The sequence below is a fragment of the Acanthochromis polyacanthus genome, chromosome 5, assembly GCF_021347895.1.
Source record: "Acanthochromis polyacanthus isolate Apoly-LR-REF ecotype Palm Island chromosome 5, KAUST_Apoly_ChrSc, whole genome shotgun sequence".
NCBI lineage: Eukaryota > Metazoa > Chordata > Actinopteri > Pomacentridae > Acanthochromis > Acanthochromis polyacanthus.
Window position 1 is genome coordinate 40812099 of NC_067117.1, and position 20114 is coordinate 40832212.

At 44.3% G+C, this 20114-nt stretch overlaps 2 protein-coding genes and 1 long non-coding RNA gene across 3 annotated transcripts in view; 2 read left to right on the top strand and 1 right to left on the bottom strand.

Annotated features, from left to right (window-relative positions):
* atp6ap1la (ATPase H+ transporting accessory protein 1 like a) overlaps positions 1–7715 on the top strand; it is a 31416-nt gene extending 23701 nt beyond the window's left edge. The window contains exons 7-8 of the mRNA XM_051948085.1: positions 1570–1807; positions 7271–7715. Coding sequence (XP_051804045.1) covers positions 1570–1807; positions 7271–7528 — 496 coding nt within the window. The 3' untranslated portion in view covers positions 7529–7715. The remainder of the gene's footprint in view (positions 1–1569; positions 1808–7270) is intronic.
* Positions 7077–9849, bottom strand: LOC127533954 (uncharacterized). The gene is made up of 2 exons (XR_007941849.1): positions 9729–9849; positions 7077–7414 (listed from the first exon to the last, which is right to left on the bottom strand). It is a non-coding gene; the product is annotated as an uncharacterized LOC127533954 (long non-coding RNA).
* pde12 (phosphodiesterase 12) lies at positions 9433–18382 on the top strand. The gene is made up of 8 exons (XM_022213866.2): positions 9433–10377; positions 11275–11687; positions 13433–13538; positions 13832–13976; positions 14516–14594; positions 14689–14811; positions 16271–16476; positions 17842–18382. The coding sequence occupies exons 1-8, from the start codon at positions 9809–9811 to the stop codon at positions 17959–17961; spliced, it is 1761 nt and encodes a 586-aa protein (XP_022069558.2). The 5' UTR covers positions 9433–9808; the 3' UTR covers positions 17962–18382.
* The last annotated feature ends 1732 nt before the right edge of the window (positions 18383–20114 follow it).

Consider the following 20114-nt stretch of genomic DNA (forward strand, 5'->3'; position numbering starts at 1 on the left):
TTTCACACGTGTAAGAAATTAATAACACCTTCTCCATTCATCTCAATCTTTGGGGTGCCTCCTCCAGAAATCACTGTCCCTGCAACACAAGCAAAGGCAATAGCCTTTGCCTCATTAATGGCCCGTAGACTTATCCTTCTCCAGTGGAAATCAGATAAACCACCCTCTTTTGATGGCTGGATCAGAGAAATGCTTTGTATGCTGCAGCTAGAAAAACTTAGATATAGTAGAGCCAACTGCCTGGAAAACTTTAGAAATACTTGGTCTCTTTTCTTTGAATATGTGCAAAATCTGTGTCCATCTTAAAACTGCCATAATACTTTGTATTAGTGCAATCTGTGATGCTATATAATCAAGTGAAGGAAAACTTGTTTGTTTTATTTTTTTACTTATTTCCATGTTGACCTGATGCACTTAATTATGCTTGTAGACCCACTTACCTCAAATGTATGGTCATGGTATTCATGATTATTATATTCACTTTATATATTTTTTTCTCTTTTATTCTGTTTGTCTTTTTGTCACCTTTTGGGGGGTTTTTTTGTTGTTTTTTTGTTGTTTGTTTTTGTTTTTTCTTTTATGTAAACCAGGGGTGGGTGGGAGAAGGGAATTTATTGTAAATTTCATTGTAATGTAAAGAAAAAATTATAAATAAAGTGTTAAAAAAAAAGAATTCTGTATTGAGTCTAACTTGTCCTAATACCAAAATAACATGAATCTGCTAAGAGTAAAGTTTCAATATGTGATTACACTCGTGTATCCCTCTCGATGACGTTGTTTATCAAACTTAGTGCATTTACGCGTGTATATGTGTTACATTATTTATTTCTATCTAGAGTTCAGAATTGCATGACTCCTCTGACGAAGAGTATGTCCCAGACGCCCCAACATCTTCCTCCAGAGGTCGGGCATCTAAACGAAGCCGTCAGGCGGGCTATGGAGGCCGTGGTCGAGGAGCGACGCGAGCACCCCGAGCCAAAAAACGTCCTGCAGTCTCTTGGCCTGACAAGCCGTGGGATTGGTAACTTTTCTGGAAGTTGCTGATCCCTGATGCTCTCTCCTCCACAAGCAAAACAAATGTGCGCGCAGTTGCGTAGTGCGTAGCTCGCCCACCTCTGCATGGGCTTTCTTGCTGTGCGCGTAACCGTTGATTGACAGCATGACAAAGCTGAAGCTCGAACTTGATTGGTCGGCAGCGACTGGCACTTTTTGGAATAACATGGGGGTCTATGAGAGGAAGGCGGACCTCATGAATAAATTTTCATATCGCGTCATACTAACATTATATTATAGTATCGAACTAGACTAACACATTTGAGCTTTGTTAAACAATGATACATAAATTGAAAACAAACGGAAACTCCGGACACGAGCTTTAATTGTGTAAATAATGTCAAATTTGTGTCTCACTGCTTGCAGCACACTTGAAGGCCAGAAAGTCTACAGTGATGCTAACTGTCTACTGAAAAGCATTTTGCAAACCCAGAAACAAAATGGTTTTATAAATGCTGTTCTTAGACATTCACCACTAATGGGGTAAACGTTCTTCTCTCATCCTTCTCACATCAGACTGCAGCTCTCCAACACTTTTTACGAGTCTTCAGGACAGTGGTGGTTCTCTGTTGACAGCGTCTCGTTGCTCTACAACACCTCTGAGGAGGCTGTGTTCAATGCCAGCGATGTTTATGCTCCGGCCTCGGCCTCCTACCGCTGCCTCCATGTCAGCAGCCTGCAGCGGTACAGCGCCCTGCTACTGCCCAGCAGCAACCACGCCCGCCGCTGGGCCATCACCTTCACAGACTTCCAGGTATCTGCCTATTTACCAAGCTGACTCACTGTCTGGTGCACAGGAAAATATATTTGCTCAGGAGAGACAGTAAACCGGAGTAAGAGATGGACTGATGAATTGTTGCAGCATTAGTGTGGGAGTTGCACTGGATTGTCATGGTAAACAGAACGCTGAGTGGAAGGGCAAAGCTCCTGAATTACAACTTTCACTTGAACTCTTATGAGCTCTATGTACAGTGACTGAAAGAATGAGATTGCAGATACAAGCAGCTGAAATTAGTTAGAATTAGTCTTTAGAGACATGAGGAGACATCTGAAGGGAGCTCACGGTAGAGTCGATGCTCCTTCTAATTGTAAGGACTCATATACAGAATATATCCCCTTGGCGGCCTACTAGTCGTGTCTTTTTCCACAGTTTAAGCTGATCCGCTCCAACCCCACAGTGTTTAGCAAGTATGATATCCCGAATTTCCTAACTAGAATTATGAATGGATGACTGGTTTTATTCCTTTGGGAATCAAGAGAAAGAAAGACCAGACTGGCTCTACAGGGAGCTCTGCAACAGGTCAATGTTCATGCCTGTCCTACACTTCTGTCCTCTGATTGGTTCCCTTGTCTCAATCAGCTGTGTCCTCCTCTACCTCCTCTTCATGATTCTCTTCCTCATCATGCCATTTCTGTGGTCTCCCTCCTTTCTTGGTCCTTCTGGTGTTTTACTTCATCCTGTTCTATGTTCTCTTTGTTATAGAGCTCCTATTCTTCCTCTTCTACCTCCTCTCTCTGCTGCCTACCAACTTTGTCCACCTGGGTCTCATCTTCCTCCTAATACTGGCCATCCAGATGGTCTTCTTGTTGATCTTCTTGAGGTGGTTCAGCATCTAATTAGGATGACTCATGGGTGATTCTCTTGAAGGGTGTTCCAGGCTTATTTAAAAAGGAGGAGACCCTGGGGTGGACCTAGAACTCTCTGGGAGGGTCACATATCTCATCTGGTCTGGGAACACCTCAGGATCCTCCAGGAGGAGCTGGAAAATGTTGGTCTGGGACAGTTTAGAGGGCTGTCCGGAATGCTCTGATTTTATTTTTGTTTCTTATTTTATTTTTTTATTTTGCCTTCTCTATTTGTAGACACAGTCTCAAAATCTCTCTTGTCACACTTGGTGCAGAGAGATTTGGTGTAAAAGAGTGCAAGTCCACCAGCCCCAACTTCACCAGGAACCAAAGGGCAGAGATGATCCACCAGCTGCGGCAAGAGCTTCGGGCCCTGGCAAAGCAGCACAAGGTAGCAACTGAGGAGGAGAAGCTACCATTGACGGAGCTACGTAACATCATCCGGAAGAAACTTATGACCCTGCGCAGAGCTGAATGGCACAGGAGACGAAGGAGAGAGAGAGCCAGGAAGTGAACTGCATTCATTGCCGATCCATTTGGATTTACCAAACGGCTGTTAGGGCAGAAGCGCAGCGGGCAGTTAGCTTGCTCCAATGAAGAGATAGACCAGTTCCTGGAGAACAACTTGAGCGACTCTGATAGAGAGCACGACCTAGGGCCTCACAGTGCCTTGGTGGACATACCACTTCCTATTGTCGATTTCACGACCACTGAGCCCACCTGGAAGGAAATGGTAAATGGTAAATGGTCTGTATTTATATAGCGCTTTACTATACCTGCAAGGTACCCAAAGCGCTTTACATGATACATCACATTCACCCATTCACACACACATTCACACACTGATGGCGGAAGCTGCCATGCAAGGCGCTAACCACGACCCCATCAGGAGCAATTCGGGGTTAGGTGTCTTGCTCAGGGACACCTCGAACACGACGGGGCGAGGATCAAACCGGCAACCCTTCGGTTGCAAGACGGCCACTCTACCCACTGAGCCATGCCGCCCCAGAGACGGCCACTCTACCCACTGAGCCATGCCGCCCCAGAGAGGTAGTCCAGGAGGTAGTTACTGCAGCCAGAGCAGGATCTGCCCCAAAACCAAGTGGTGTACCGTACAAGGTGCACAAACACTGCCCTGGGCTCCTGAGAATTCTCTGGAAGATCCTGCGTGTGGTTTGGTGTAGGGGAGTGGTAGCAGACCAGTGGAGGCAGGCGGAGGGCATCTGGATACCGAAGGAGGAGAATTCCACCATGCTGGAGCAGTTCAGAACCATCTGGCTACTCAGCATAGAGGGGAAGATCTTCTTCAGCATCTTATCTAGAAGGTTGACAGATTTCCTGCTCAAGAACAGTTACATCGACACTTCAGTCCAGAAAGGCAGAATTCCTGGAGTGACTGGTTGCCTAGAGCACACTGGAGTTGTCACCCAGTTGATCAGGGAGGTACGAGAGGGCAAGGGAGACCTTGTGGTGCTGTGGCTTGATCTCGCCAATGCCTATGGATCCATACCCCACAAGCTCGTGGAGACTACCCTCGTTCGCCACCATGTACCCTGTAAGATCAAGGACCTCATCCTGAATTACTACGGGAATTTCAGGTTGAGAGTAACTTCTGGGAGTGTAACATCGGACTGGCATCGGCTTGAAAAGGGCATTATAACGGGGTGTACCATCTCAGTTAGCCTTTTTGCTCTTGCCATGAACATGGTAGTCAAAGCGGCTGAGAAGGAATGCAGAGGTCCTTTGTCCAAGTCTGGCATTCGGCAGCCCCCCCATCAGAGCGTTCATGGACGACCTGACGGTCACCACAACATCAGTGCCTGGGGGGAGATGGATACTCCAGGGTCTGGAGAAGCTAATCTCCTGGGCACGACTGAGCTTTAAACCTGCTAAGTCCCGAGCCATGGTGCTGAAGAGAGGAAAGGTGGTGGACAAGTCCCGCTTCTTCGTGGATCGCACAGCAATCCCTTCGATCACCAAGAAACCAGTGAAGAGCCTGGGAAAGGTCTTTGACTGTAGTCTCAGGGATGCTGCAGCAATTCGAACCACCACAAAGGAGCTGGAGACATGGCTATCGGCTGTGGACAAGTCTGGCTTACCTGGCAGGTTTAAGGCATGGATTTACCAGCACGGCATCTTGCCCCGAGTACTATGGCCTCTGTTGGTGTACAAGGTGCCCTTGTCCATGGTAGAGACTATGGAGAGGAAGATCAGCAGCTATCTCCGTAGATGGATGGGCTTTCCACGCAGCCTGTGCAGTGCTGCACTGTATGGGAAGACCAGCAAACTCCAGCTGCCATTCAGCAGCCTTGATGAGGAGTTCAGGGTCTCTCGCACAAGATAGCTGAGTCTTGACTAAGACACAGGGCTCTGGTGGGCACGCTGACAATGGGCCGTGCAGGGTTAGGAACATTTCCCCAACCGCTCTATGAGAAGGCTAAAGGTAAAGACAAACACCAGCTTGTCTTGAAGGAGGTGCGAGCAGGGGTCGAGGAGGAACGGACCAGCAGGTTGGTGGGCATGCAGCAACAGGGAGCAAGTACAAGGTGGGAAGGTGTACTGGAGAAGAAGGTTTCCTGGTCGGAGCTCTGGAAGGCAGAACCACAACGCATCAGGTTCATGGTGCGGGCTGTTTATGATGTCCTGCCCAGTCCATCAAACCTTCACCTCTGGGGCATGAGTGACTCTCCAGCCTGCGCCCTGTGCTCCAGGAAGGGCTCTCTAGAGCACATCTTAAGTGTAATATTCTGACAAGAATATATTTTATTTTGCCATAACTGTAGTCACCTAATTGGATAATGGTGTCACATGGTCAAGCACACTGTATTGTGACGTACCAGCTCCACCTACCTGTTTTGCTCTACTTATTACAAGCTCTGCTCAGCAAAGCGCTCTTTTTCTCCTGCTAAACTGGATACCTGCCTCCCTTGTTTATGTACGCACTATACACACTTAGAAACACAACATTAAGCAGCTGCACAATAGCCCTGGGAGAGGGTCGCTACCGGTGGAGACATGACCAGGTGCTGAGAACAGTAGCAGAGACCATTGCTAACGCTGTGGCTGCTAGTAAGTGCGCAGGGCAGCAGTATGACAGGAGGAAGATCGCCTTCATTAGAGCTAGAGAGCAGCCACGGCCACGGCCCAAACCAGTAGCTGGCCTTCTCGCCTCAGCAGTGGACTGGGATGTGCATGTGGACTTGGAGAAGCAGCTCAAATTTCCAGATCACATCGCAGCAACTCCATTGCGGCCTGACATAGTACTTTCGTCAGTCTCTACAAAGCAGTTCCTTCTTATAGAACTAACCGTTCCATGGGAGGATCGAATGGAGGAGGCGAATGAACGGAAGAGGGCAAAGTACCAGAAGCTGGTTGACGAATGCCAGAGACAAGGTTGGAGGACACTCTGTGAGCCAATAGAAGTGGGGTGTAGGGGTTTTGCTGGGCGCTCACTGTGCAGGCTCTACACCTTGCTGGGAATCATGGGGGCAGCAAAGAGGAAGGCCATCAAGTCCACCATGGAGACAGTGGAGAGAGCCTCCAGACGGCTTTGGATCAAGAGGAGTGATCTGTGGACCGATGCTACCAGGACACAAGCCAGGGTCTTATCAACCTTGGCTGGGTCGCCTGAGGGAGGATGTATGATGTTGGACGCAGAAATGCCCAATGATCTCAGGAAAATCACTGAAGATGTGTCCCGGTGCATCCTAGGATGTATTTATCATTCATTGTAGATCTGTGGAACTGACTTTCATTGAGAAATCTATATGGAGATATCAGACTCAATAATGGTGACAATTGCTCATTATATAATCTACAAATCAAAACCAGTACAGTGTGTGTGATGATTTGTGCCTAATTTATGTCCACAAATGCACAAACTGATCCTACATATCTCTCTGTGCTGTAAAACTTTATATACACATAAAATCTGTCAACCTGTTGTCCCAGTTTAAAAAATATTTCTCTATGTCTCTATGTGTAGCCCTGTGATAGACTGTTACCTGTCCAGGTGTCTCCTGCCTTCACCCTCAGTCAGCTGGGACAGACTCCACCCCCCATGACCCTGATGAGGATGAAGCGGTGTATAGATAGATGATGTATAGTATTAGTTTTTGGATTGGATGCTGCATTGGTGAAGACATTGAATTAAACAGGCTTTTTATTTGTGGCTCACACAGCAGGCAGTTGTTGATCATTGTGATTTTTTTTACAACCTTGAATCTGCGCAGATTTTGTCTGATTTCTGAAATTACCATTTACTGATTTTCTTTCACTTTGATTCTATGTAGTTCGATCTGTTTATTAGTTATTTGAGCAGAGATCAACAACAGAAGTGACATCAGTGGACCTTAATATAATGAGTTCATGAATGAATCCATACGTTTAACTCTGACTAATGGTACATGAAAAATGATTATTTATTTAATATCAACATCTCAGAAATATCACCATCTCGCCTTCAAAAAGCCAGAGTATTCTTATCATAGATTTTAATTTCCATAGAGGATCCCCTTCAACAAATAGCTGTGTGAGGATGAATGAAGATGTCTTCTTAGTTATTTTCACCATGTGTCTGTGTGTTCCTCAGATCCAGGCCTTCAGTGTCTCATCCGGTAAGTTTTCCCCGGCGAGTGACTGCATCACCTTCCTGACACCGGCTATCCTGATGGGCCTCATCACCTCCCTCATCCTGCTGCTGGTCCTGGCCTATGCCCTGCACATGGTCATCCATCTGAAACACATTGAGCATGAGGACGAACACAAGGCTGACATCTACTACCCACAAACTCCCGAACAACTCGAACACTGCTGTGCTGAAAACACCATTGAGAAAAATGTCATGTAGCGTAACCAGTGAGATGATTAGAGACTTTAAAGAGACACAACTGATCTGATAATGGCACCAAACCTCCAGAGTGATGTACTTCCAGCTCAGGATTTCGTTTTTTTAACAGATATTTCTAGTGTTTTGTAATTTACCCATTGTTGAAATTCTGGTTTTATCTTTATAACAAAATAAATAAAAATAAAAATAGCTTCTGTTGTGTTCTGGATCCCTTTATGTTTGCAGCGTGGTAATTTTAAACCCTTCTTTATTACCTGAGGCAGGTGCATTTGAGAGGGGTGTGCATGTAAAACCAGGTACAAAACAGACAATGATAAATTTATTAATGCAACGTTTCAGCGCTAGACCTCCATCGGGCTAAAATGATTCGTTTTGTACCAGTGTGAAAATTTTCCCATCACTTTGCTGCATTGTTGCAGCACATATTGCATTCATTCATTGTTCATTTGTTGCTTGTGATGCTAGCTGTTAGCCTCTCTGGCAGTAGACCGCACAATTTGAAAAACACACAGAAAATAGAATTTAAATTTGGTTGAATAATCTAAAAGTAACATGTGATGAAAATTACTTTGTTACAGCATCTACTATTACAAACACTGAACATGAAACATTTCTAGCATGAATCCTATTTACAGAGTACTAAACTGTACTGAAGACTTAAGGCACACTTTTAACTGCTAATGCTGAAAAATGAATGTACTGGAGGCTAAAGCCTTGTATTTATTTAAAGTGGTGTAAAAAGGTATTCAGAAAAATCAAAAGGAACTAAAAAATTATTTTACTCATGACCTAAAAAGTGTACATTTCATCACTCCATCAAGGAAAAGCCATTAAAATATTTAAAACTTGGATGTTTAACTGTGTTACACAGGTTTTCTGCAGAGGAGTCAAAAGCACAATATTTCATGTGGCATGAAACTCAAAAGCATTCATGACATTAACTTTGAAAGCATTCTCACTTTTTCAAAGCCCTGTAAAAGTAATGCATGTCATAAAGTGACTCTTTCTACAAAGATAAATGGGTCAGTGTGTAATTGCGGGACTTTTTGTAACATAGTTGACATTTCTGCTGTTTTCAGGTCTAAAATCAACCTATAACCAAACACCACAGGGCATATTTAGAGAGAGATTCTTCTAAAATATTATATGGACTACTGAGTAAAATTGAAACTGAAAGTTATTTATAAAGATATTGTAGTAAACCTGTTGACTACTTTATATTAAATAAGTCAGAAAGCCTTGGAGTCTTTTCTTCAGGATGAAATGGCATCACGTTCAGCAGATCATGTGATCTGAAATTAACACACTTCCTGTAGAGGTGTTTACGTAACTGGTAGCTTAGTTCAAAGGGATTTTTCGAACACAGATACAATTTGTTATTTTCCATATAAAATTTGATATATTGCCAAAAAAGAAATATCTGTAATGATTATCTCAACTGAATAAAAAAAAACACAATCCAAATTATTTCTGAATCAGCTCATTTTATTATTATTTACCTAATTAGAAGGTGGTTGTTATTAAATTCAGACGGTTATTGAGTTGACATTTTTTGTGATATCCAGTCATTTTTATTAATAAATGATTGTTTTCATAATGAATAAATATGGAATATGCAAAGACAATATTATAATGAAAATAAAAACATTAAATATTTATTTTTATTTTTAATAAAAACGTATGCAAGATAGATCCCATGAACCCAATTCATGTTAGGTAGTGTCTACGGATACGGGTCCGTATCCGTAGCCCACAGGCTACGGGTACGGCACTTTCCATTTGCCAGACAGATACGGACCCGTACGCGAGTCTCGCGAGTCAAGAAGCTGCTGCAACAACCTTCATGTTATTTGAACACTTTGAGGTCTGGTGTAATTCTAGATATTTCCGATGGGGGCGCTCTGGTACCTGTAGAAGTCAGCCTCCTGAGTATTTAAGAAGTAGAAGAAGACGCTCAGCTGGACTTCGCTTCGTACCGACAGAAAAGTAACCTATGTTTTCTAAATATTAAAAACGTATTGAACTACGTTTTATCACCGAACCCTGAGTGTTGTTTAGTGTATATCGGTACCGCTGAAGGCTGACTCCAACTCTCCATTTTAACGGGTTTCTGTTCCGATTAGCATTTGGCTTATTAGCATTTAGCTAACCGGAACCGCCTAACAGTCCCGCCGGGTCACGCGTGACCAGCGCTACGTACCTGCTGGCTGCTGACTGACTGTTACCGGTTCCGGTGATCCCGTTCAGCCCCGCTGTCTTCCTCCTGTCACCGGGAGCTTCATGTTCAACCACCTCCCCGCCTCTCTCTCGCTGTTCCCCCGCCTCCTGCTCTCGTCCTCACCGAGGACTCTGACCGGAGCCTGCCGCCTCCTCGGCAGGATGGAGGCGGCCGTGGTGAGGTGCCTTCCCGGGGAGCCCAAGCTCACCATCTCCTTCTGCCTCAATGGCAGCCACAAGCATATGCTGCGGGACCAGGGCGAGGCGGTGGGTAAGGTGCTGGCCCGGATCTCCAACAGCATCGCCAAGAGTCAAGGAAAAGCGAAGAAGTCGAAGAAGAACCGGGAGCAGCAGCCGGGAGAAGCCGCGGAGCCCGCCGTGGTGAAACTCTTCTACGGCGGGGACGAGGTGCCCGACACGGCGCTGAACTCGGAGGCGTGGCGGGACGGATCCGTGCTGCAGGTGGGAGACGTCCGGTACTCGGTGCAGAGGAACGCTCCCACTTTCACCACCGCTGAGCTGCCGGTGTCCCTGCTTGCCGGTTTCCCCGTCTGCCCCAAACTGGAGGTGGAGTTTGGGAACCTCCAGGACTGCGAGTTCACGTGGTTGAAAGAAAACATCAGAGACTCGAGGTGATTACACGGAACAGAGGTGGTGTTGGCAGCTTGTGTGATACAAAGTGTGTGCAGGGAAATGCAACCTGAGGTTACTAATAATCAGCTCTGCCCCTCACTTCAGAATAAGGAGACAGTGACCCTGGAAAACAGCTCTCAGACACAGGAGCAGAACATACAGAACACTCAGAAGTAGTTTGGAGTCTGTTGTCATTTATGGGAAAAGGTTTAAACTTTGAACCAGTTCTAGCAGTACAATTATAGGAATCATCAAGAAAGTGTGATTTTGATTTGGGTCACTGGTTCTTAAACAATTTTCAGTCATAATAGTTTATAAACGGTGCACCACAAACACCTGTTAATGCATTGTTTACTCAGATCAATTCAATATACTTTGCTGGCATTCATTTTGTTAACCTGATATTCATGCAGCTATTTTTCTTGTCCTTTTTTAAAAATCTTTTTCTGCTCTTTCTCCTCCTGTATTTTCTTCTCCTCTTAACTTTCTTCTCTGCTTCTCTTCCTTCCTCTTCTTCTTTTCTGTCATTTTCCTGTTTAACTTTTGAGCTTTAGATGGTTCTTTGAATGTTCCTTATAGGTCTCTTCTAGTAAGTTTTATCACTGCAGTAATATGTGGTGCTGATCTGAGGCTGATAAATGTTGACTGTTTCCTGATCAGTAAGTCTCAGTGCCAGCTGGCAAAGAGGATAATCAGGGTAATGCAGTAGTGTGTTGTAGGATGGGTCACAAAGAAAATTAAAAAACTGGAAAACACAAAAGCAAAATAAAAATAAAATCTTTCTCTAAGTCATCAGAGGGTAAAAAATACTCCACTTTGACGATATTATCAGTTTGCTTCAGGAGTTTCAGCACTTGAATCTTTCTTTGTTCACCTCCTTCCTGTTCTTGTCGTAGTTCTGAAGCTGGTCAGGATGGTGGCTGGACACAGGTCGGACGTGAGCGCGTCCACGTTCCGTCCAATCAGGATATCGGCTGCAAATTCAAACTGATCTGCACGCCCAAAGATGGAACTCGCAGCGGCCCGGCTAAGGAGCTGGTCTCTGTAGGAGCTGTGGAGGCTGGACCAGGCGTGTGCACGTTTGACAACCGTCACGCTTACACCGTGAGAGGAGCAGAGTGGCCGTCCGTCAGAGTGGTGTCGTACAACATCCTGGCCGACGTCTACGCCCAGACAGACCTGTCTAAGACGGTGCTGTATCCCTACTGTGCCCCCTACGCCCTGCAGCTGGACTACAGGCAGAACCTTATCAAGAAGGAGCTGGCCGGGTACAACGCCGACATCATCTGTCTGCAGGAGGTCGACAGAGGTAACCTATGACAGAACAGCCTGCTGAGAGAAATTGAATCAACCACACAGGTGCCAAACGTTCCTCTTGTTCTTCAGAGTGATTATTATTTTTCTCCCTCATATGATTGTCCAGGGTTCCCGCCAGCGCATTTCAGCGTAACGGCCCGTTACGCTGTCATAACGGCCGGTTACGCTGTCATAACGGCCGGTTACGCTGTCATAACGGCCGGTTACGCTGTCATAACGGCCGGTTACGCTGGCTAACGGGCCATTACGCTGTCATAACGGCCCGTTACGCTGGCTAACGGGCCATTACGCTGTCGTAACAGCCTGTTACGCTGTCAGTTTAAAAGATTACGCTGTGATTAGGGCCGCTACGCTGTTATTTTGACAGATCAGGGTTCTCGTCAGCGCATTTCAAAGATTACGCTGTTGTTATGAGAGTGTGTGGCTCCGTCATGAGAGAGGGAGAGAGAGCAGCATGTGTGTGTAGGAGAGAGGGGGAGAGCGAGATGTCCAAGTGACCTAGAATGCAGCGCGAGCGAGAGAGACGGCAGTCGGTTCAGTTGGTTTGGTAGAGGAGAGAAGGTGTGTAGTTACTGGGTTGGTGGTACTGTGTGGTTCAGCCACTGTTGATAGACAATAAAGGCTGCAGTGTTCTTCGATGCGGCTGGGCTCCTGTGTTTTTGCCTCTACGGCTGCTGATGAAGTAAAGGGGGTTAACCCCGGGCTTCCTGACCACGGTCGGGGGCCGAACAGGAAGGGTTAACACTGTGATTAGGGCCGCTGCGCTGTTATTTTGAGAGATAACGCCATGTGCTTTTGTTTTATTGACTGGGTGCCTATCTAGGTTCATTTATGTCTCCCCACCTCAGCCGTACTTTCCTGTCGATTGACCCGTTCCCGTCTATTGCGCATGCAATAAAAATCCTGGTGAGAACCCTGTTGTCTGCTGCTGCCTTCAGTCTTTTTGACAGCTAGTTACACAGCAGCTGTAGTTCAGGTGTTACTGAGGAGTCGATTAGTTCTGTTGCTCATAACAGACACTGCCACACAGGTATATTTTCATAACACATTTAGAAGTATCACATTAGAAAAAGTTAATGGAAGCAGCAAAATCAAACATTTCCCCAGTTTCCCAAAGATGTTTTTGCACTTAATATTTTGTTTGAAAATGAGTTCATGTGTGTGTCCTGGAAGATGAGTTCTGACAGCAAACATTTCATCTGTTTCTGATGTTTTTAAATTTATATTTGTCCCTAGACAGCATTAAACATGACAATAGCAGCTGACATTAGAGAATAATTACAGCTCTCCTGACAGAAAACATCCATCATCTATACACCGTTTAATCCTCATCAGGGTCATGGTGGCTGGAGTCTATCCAGCTGACTGAGGATGAAGGCAGGGGACAGGGCTACACATAGAGACAAACAATCACATTCACAGACAATACAGATAATTTAGAATCACCAATTAACCTCAGCATGTTTGTGGACTGTGGGAGGAAGCTGGAGAACCTGGAGAAAAACCACACATGTCCAGGAGAACATGGAGACTCCATGCAGAAAGATCCCAGGAAGGGGTTTTCTAGCTTCAAAGCAACGGTGCTAACCGCTGATCCACGGTGCAGTGTGACTGAAAACAGTTTCTACTAAATAAAACTAGTCATCAGAGGAGGAGCTACTGTGCTCATCTGCAGAGGCGTCGTCTGGACGTATGAGTTTGTCTTCTGACCGTCTTCATGTCTTCTGGACTCTTCAGGTGTGTTCCTGGACAGCCTGGTTCCGGCTCTGGATGCCTTCGGTCTGGACGGTGTTTTTAGGATTAAAGAGAAGCAGCATGAAGGGCTGGCCACTTTCTACCGCAGGTGAGGTCCAACACCAGCCATAATCTGTAATTCTAGTTATTACTTTTTGAAAGACTCTGCTCTGAGCAACGTTCTGCTGGGAACGTTGGGTTCTGCACTCAGTGGATGCTACTTTGGCACATAGCACCTTCCTAAACAAGATAACAGAGCCCGTTTATAGCAGCATAGTACTCCCTCCTGCACTGCAAACGTTTCTCAGGAAAGCTAGAAGAACCTCATCTGTTCATCGTGCTGTTTAGGTGACTATATTACTATAAATCTTACTTGCTGAACGACGTCTTGCTGTGTTTTAGGTCAAAGTTTCGGCTGCTGAGTCGTCATGACATCATGCTGAGTGAGGCGCTGACCTCTGACCCCGTCCACTCTGATCTGCTGGAGAAGCTTTCTGCTAAAAGCGTCCTGAAGGACAGGATCCTGCAGAGGTCCACCTCGCTGCAGGTACTGCTGCTCACCTGTCTGAGAGTAAACTGGAAGAAGATGCAGGCCGTTTACATTACTGTCTAGATAATATCTAATCACACACAGTTTGTTGTCAACATATTTTTTTATTTCAACGCAGTTTTTAGTCGCTGTAACTAGATTTTCATACCAGCTGACGTTTATTGGAACACAAGATGAAGGTCATAGATACCACTAAAAATGTTGTGGTCATGTCTTTTGTAATATATCTGAGAATTTAAGTCACATGAAAAGGATGTTATATCTTATGATGTTTTTTTTAAGCCACATTAAATGTTTCTTGTTTATTCTAAGTATCACAGAACTTTTGTTTGTCTGCAAATATGCGAATGAAAGTGTGTTTGCTGGGTGGGAAAAGATTTCATCAGACATGCAACGTCTACTCTCCGGTGGTTTAAATGGGGATGAAAAGGAGCCAGCATGTTAAAATCAGACCAATAATCAGCAGTTTGTTCAGTAATGAGCAAAGTTTTTGATCCATCTTTAACCCACCATGTGAATCGTTTGTCTCTCCAAAGGTCAGTGTGCTTGAAGATGTCAGTGAAGCAGGCAGGAAGGTGTGCGTGGCCAACACTCACCTGTACTGGCACCCCAAAGGTAAAACTACACAGCGGAGGTACCGATATCAGCCATGAAGGTGGTGATCTGTACAAGAAGGAACTTCTAAAAAACTGAATTACTTCCTTTGAAGGGGGGAACGTTCGCTTGGCCCAGATGGGCGTGACTCTGCAGCACCTGAGGCGTGTGATCAGCGAGGTGGCACCTGAAGCCCCGCTGCTCTTCTGTGGCGACTTTAACTCCACCCCAAACTCAGGTAACTTCAGCTGAAGCTTATTGAACTGACATTAAACACATAAAAAAACGCCTCTCAGGGCTCCAGACTGTGACCTAAATGTTAAAATACTGGCCAAAGTCATGTTTTCAGGTTTTTCAGAAAACACAAAAACTGACCCACACCACACTGAACCTTGACCTAGGCCGTTACACTACAGGGGTAGAACCGCATGATCTATTCAGCTGAGGAGGTAGGTGATTGTACCAGAGGTGGCTAGCATCATAAGGAGATGATTTAGGCAAAACAGTAACTTTAGTCAGAAAATGAATTTTAGGAAGGGGATGATATGCAACCTTTAATTAAATGAGTGTAGCAGTTACATTTCATGTGGTGTGATGATCATCAGGCTGATCTGGTGACCCTCCGGCCAGACGGGAAGCTGCTGTGGTTGAATTAATACTTTTCCTCCTTCACTGGCTCCCCTGCCTGATGTGTTTTGTGTGTTTTGCTGCTCCCATGTTGCAACAATGAACTGATGCGGTGCTGATATTCTAAAAAACAAAATGAGGAGAGAGAAGGCAGCTGGTAGAGACTCAGACACTCCTGATGATCAGAGTGCAGATGCAGGCTGGAAAATGATGACCATTTGTGAAGAAAAAGCAGCGTGCTACGTTCAGTCATGATGGCTGACAGAGAGCTGGAGCTGCAAAACTAAAGGAGTATTATCAGTGATCAGGGGTTTGGATTCCACAACTGTATGAACATGATCAGCTGCTGCAGATATAAAACAGCCCATGGACATAAAATCACACATTTTATCCACATGGGCATTAAAATGAGTCAGGAGAATTCTTCAGTGGAGTCCTGACTTCTCCAAATGAACACTCAGAGTTGTCTTAAGTCAGAGCAAAGTTTGACTTGTGGAAAGAATCAACCTGAACAGACACAGTCTGAACGAGTGACTGGCAAAGGCGAGAAACAGTGTAGCTTTTCTACAGGCATACTGTCATCAGTCACACAGCTGGTGTGTGTTATCTTTGGTTTGCTGCAGGGACGGCGGTTGGACCTCAGTTCCTCGGTGCTTCATGGGCAATCACTGCACACAGTTATAAATGAACAACAACATTCAATCATCAAATGCAAGCATTTAGTGACAAAATGCCTTATTTCACTCCTTTCCAATAAATTTCTGATCACACACCTGACTGAACTGCGTCTGCCTTCATCAGAGGCGTTTAGGGACATCGGTAAAATGCAGTTTCTATCAGCAGATGAGGAGTTTATCCTGTGCACAGTTTCTAGCAGTGACCTCAGACAACCTCACTGAAACGACTGCTGACAACATTAATGTATTTCCTGAGAAACATATTATACAGATGTCAAGTGCTGAGTCTGGTCAGAGCAGGTTTGCATGTTTGTCAAACAGAAACAGAGTTAACATGATGAATCTTGTTAGAAAATGCAGCTGTGTGAGTCCTGTGTGTTGCTCTGGTCTCAGGTGTGTTCCAGCTGCTCAGTGAGGCTGTGGTTCCTCAGCATCATGCAGACTGGAGCAGCTCAGGGCCGGAGGAGGCCTGCAGCATGGAGCTGCTCTCTACCTTCCCTCCTCTGCTGAGCGCCTGCGGTCAGCCGGCCTACACCAACTATGTGGGAGGATTCCACGGCTGCCTGGACTACATCTTCATACAGCCGGACAGCATGCAGGTACTGATGCTGACTCATGACAACAAAGTCATCCAACACTGTTCTTTAGCTGCTCTCCACCAGCATGAACCAGGTACTGGTTTAGGATTAGTTTTCGTGCTGGTTTAACTGGTGAACGTCCTAAGTTTGCTTCTCCATTGACCACAGAGCTGCAATAGTAAAACATCATTACAGAACTGTGTACGAACATCAGTTTCTATATTCAAGCTCCCTGAAAGTATTCAGAGGGCATCAGTGATGCTGGACAGTTGAAGGTCATTATTTGTCTCATTTTTCTGCTGGTCGAGGTGTAAATATCACCAAGTAATGTTTATAAAATGTCTTTGCAAATTACAGTTAGTGTTTGAAAATGAGCTCTTTTTTACGGAGCCCCTCTGATGAAATGGTAAAAAAATAAATTGTGGCCACGACATAGCTATAACTTGCGCAGGAAATGCTACTTCGTTCCCACGAAATGGGTACAATGTGCACACGAAATACTAACTAATGCTATTAATATAATTCCTGGACAGCTGGGTAAGCAAATTGAGCGCACCCTCTCTACAACCTGCAATAATATGTGTATGGGCTGTACCTACGTGATGTTCCTAAAATGAGTGTCTTTTCTTAGCTGTTCTAGTCCATATCTTTTTATCCAGCGTTTAGGCAGTTATTTATTTAGGCCTGTGTTTGATATTTTGTTGCAACGGGTAGCCTATCTGCCTAAAGCCTAAAGTTTGTGTATTGGGTGACACATCAGCAGATAGGCTACCTGTTTTTCTGCTTTTTTCTACTGACATATGTTGCTGCTTAGTTTTTCTCAGCAGTTTAGTTAAAAGTTGTTAAAGTTGCATGAAAAATGCAAGTACGTTTGTTTTAGGGGCAGTCACAATAAACTGCATTCCGCCTTAATTTATAAGTGGAAATAGTGTATTTTACATCGGAGGTGGCGCAATTATTTATTTGACAGTGTATGCGGTGGTACTTGATACTTATTGGAGTGTTTTTAATGTTTTTTCTTAGTATTATTAATAGTATTTCGTGCACACGCTATACCTATTTCGTGGCCACAATTTATATATTTTTTTACCATGTCATCAGAGGGGCTCCGTACTTTTTTTTTTTTTAAAGTGTCCTGCATTATTGACATCCATTTGGCTTTAGTAAAAAGCGAAACAGCTGGAAAATTGAGAGTTGTCGGTATTTTTATTTATTTTGGTTACATTTAAATCCTTTTTATTATAATTACTGATTATAATAAGGCCCCTGATGATGTTTACATGTACTAACCCGTCAGCCATTTAAAGTCCTGGTAGAAATGAGTGATGTTTTTAACAGGGATTATTGCAGCTGGACTGAGGCTGACATGCTGCTGTGTCTGTGCAGGTGGAGCAGGTGATTCCTCTGCCCAGCCACCAGGAGGTCACCACCTACGAGGCTCTGCCCAGCGTGGCCCACCCCTCCGACCACATCGCTCTGGTCTGTGACCTGCGCTGGAACCGCTGACCTCCAGACTGGAAGCTGCTGAAGAATCTGCCCCCACACTCTGCCTCTGGTGGCTTTAAAATGTGTTCTTACAGGTTTACTGATGAACAGTCAACAGAAGTGTCTTAAATCCAGCACGATACATGGTTGTGGTTCAGTTTGTGTTGCATTATTTACAGTCCTCATTAGGCAATAATGAGTTTTCATCACTGATATTCAGTGTTGAGGTGTAAAAGACAATTAATTGCATGATTCTTGATTTTTTTTTTTTTAAGGGGAATCCTGACTCTTGCTGGTTCTTCCTTTTAAAAAGCTGTTGTCAAAGACTTAATGGCTTTAATTCTGCTGTGACATGGTTATTGAATAAATAATAACATTTTATTGTAAGTATTTATTCGTATGACCGATCAGTTTTTAATAAAACTTCACTTGGCAGCATGAACTTCCATTATTGTTGTGATCTCTGCAACAAATACACTAAAAAGCAACAGGAGAAGAGTCAAATCTAAATGGTGAAGGTAAACAATAAAACACAAAATATGACAGTGACTAAATGAAATGAATTCAATTAGATAAATCATGAACAGCACAGAGAAGTTATTAAAATTATTGCATTGACTGAGACAAGAGAAAATGACAAAATAGTATCAAGTATATAGTGTAATAGTAAAACTTCAAAGTATGCTGTAAAGACATATTGAAATAAATATATTAAAACTGTCAGACAGAGATCACTGATGGGACCTCATCCGTCCTCTTATGTAAATCGGGATGTTTTATCCACCTTTCATCGCCACGCTGTTTTTCTCTGATTGGTCAGAAGTAATGAAAGGGCGGGACAAGGGTGTGTGGGACATACCATTGTATAAAACGTTAGGGGTGTATAAGACAGTTTAGATGAAGTTGATGAAATAAGCATGGCGGCCGTGATGTTTGGCGTTTTTATTTTGGTGAAGTTTATAGTTTACAATTCCTTCTGAATTCACTGTGAAATACAGGAAAATGCGCGGTGTTCATTTAAGATTCCGTTTAATTTGACCCTCCCCGAGTGAACAAATGCAGATAGGATCGACCGTTAAGTTCCCCAGAATATCCCCGTTCAGAGCAGGAACAGAACGATTTGATCTTCAAAATAAATGCTTGATTTTTACCCTTATTGCAGTGGAATTGACCATCAGTCATTTTCATGTCAGCAATCAGTGATTATACAGTCATGGAAAAAAAATATTAGACCACCCTTGTTTTCTAAAGTTTCTTGTTTATTTTAATGCCTGGTACAACTAAAGGTACATTTATTTGGACAAATATAATGACAACAAGAGTTTAACTTCAGAGCTGATATCAGACATTCTCCATGATTTTCTTAACAATAACCAAAGTCACTTCAGTTCTTTTATCAGTAGCTATGGCATTGTTCTGCCAAAAACAGCTTTTAGGATTCCATGTTTTCTGTCTGTTTTAGTCTCATGATCCACACAGGAGTTAGTACTGATTCATAACCATTGTTTCTGATGACTGCAATCATGCGTCTTGGCATGTTCTCTACCAGCTTCTAATCATAGCAGCCCAATCCTGTTGCTCAAATTCTAACTAATCTGCTTTGTTTTTGGAATTTGTGGTTCTCCATTTTGTGTTTGATGATTTTCCACAGGTTTTCAGTTGGATTTAGATCTGGTGATTGAGCAGCCAAGACATGGCTCCAGTGTTCTGGTTCTCCATCCAGGCTTTGACTGACCTTGTCTTGTTGGAAAATCCAGTCATTGGAGGCAGGAAAGAGTTTTCAAGCTGATGGAAGAAGACTGTTTTCAAGAGTAGTCCTGTACATGACCTGGTTCATTGACCCTGTTCCACCCAGACTGAAACTACCCCAGATGGTCACTGATCCACCCCCATGTTTTACTGTAGGGGCAGACAGTCTGGTTTGTAGCTTCTCCAGGCTTCCTCCTAACCAGTAAGTTGTCTGGAGTGGACATCAGCTGAAAACTGGATTCAGCCCTGAAGAGAACCTTAGCCCAATCATCAACAGTCCAATCCTTGTGATCCCAGCAAAGAGTAACCGGGCTTTCCTCTGCCTTTCCTTGATGAAGGGCTTCTTCCTGCCCTGTGTGACTTCAGACCAGCTTCAACAAGTCGCTTTCCAACTGTTCTTGCCAAACAAGTCACATTTCTGAACA

Bases quoted from the DNA above. Each gene is read 5' to 3' on its own strand.
- pde12 (XM_022213866.2), top strand. From the start codon at position 9,809: ATGTTCAACCACCTCCCCGCCTCTCTCTCGCTGTTCCCCCGCCTCCTG. The intron at 13,539-13,831 runs GTGAGGTCCAAC...GCTGTGTTTTAG, and splicing joins CTGGCCACTTTCTACCGCAG to GTCAAAGTTTCGGCTGCTGA. The intron at 13,977-14,515 runs GTACTGCTGCTC...GTCTCTCCAAAG, and splicing joins AGAGGTCCACCTCGCTGCAG to GTCAGTGTGCTTGAAGATGT.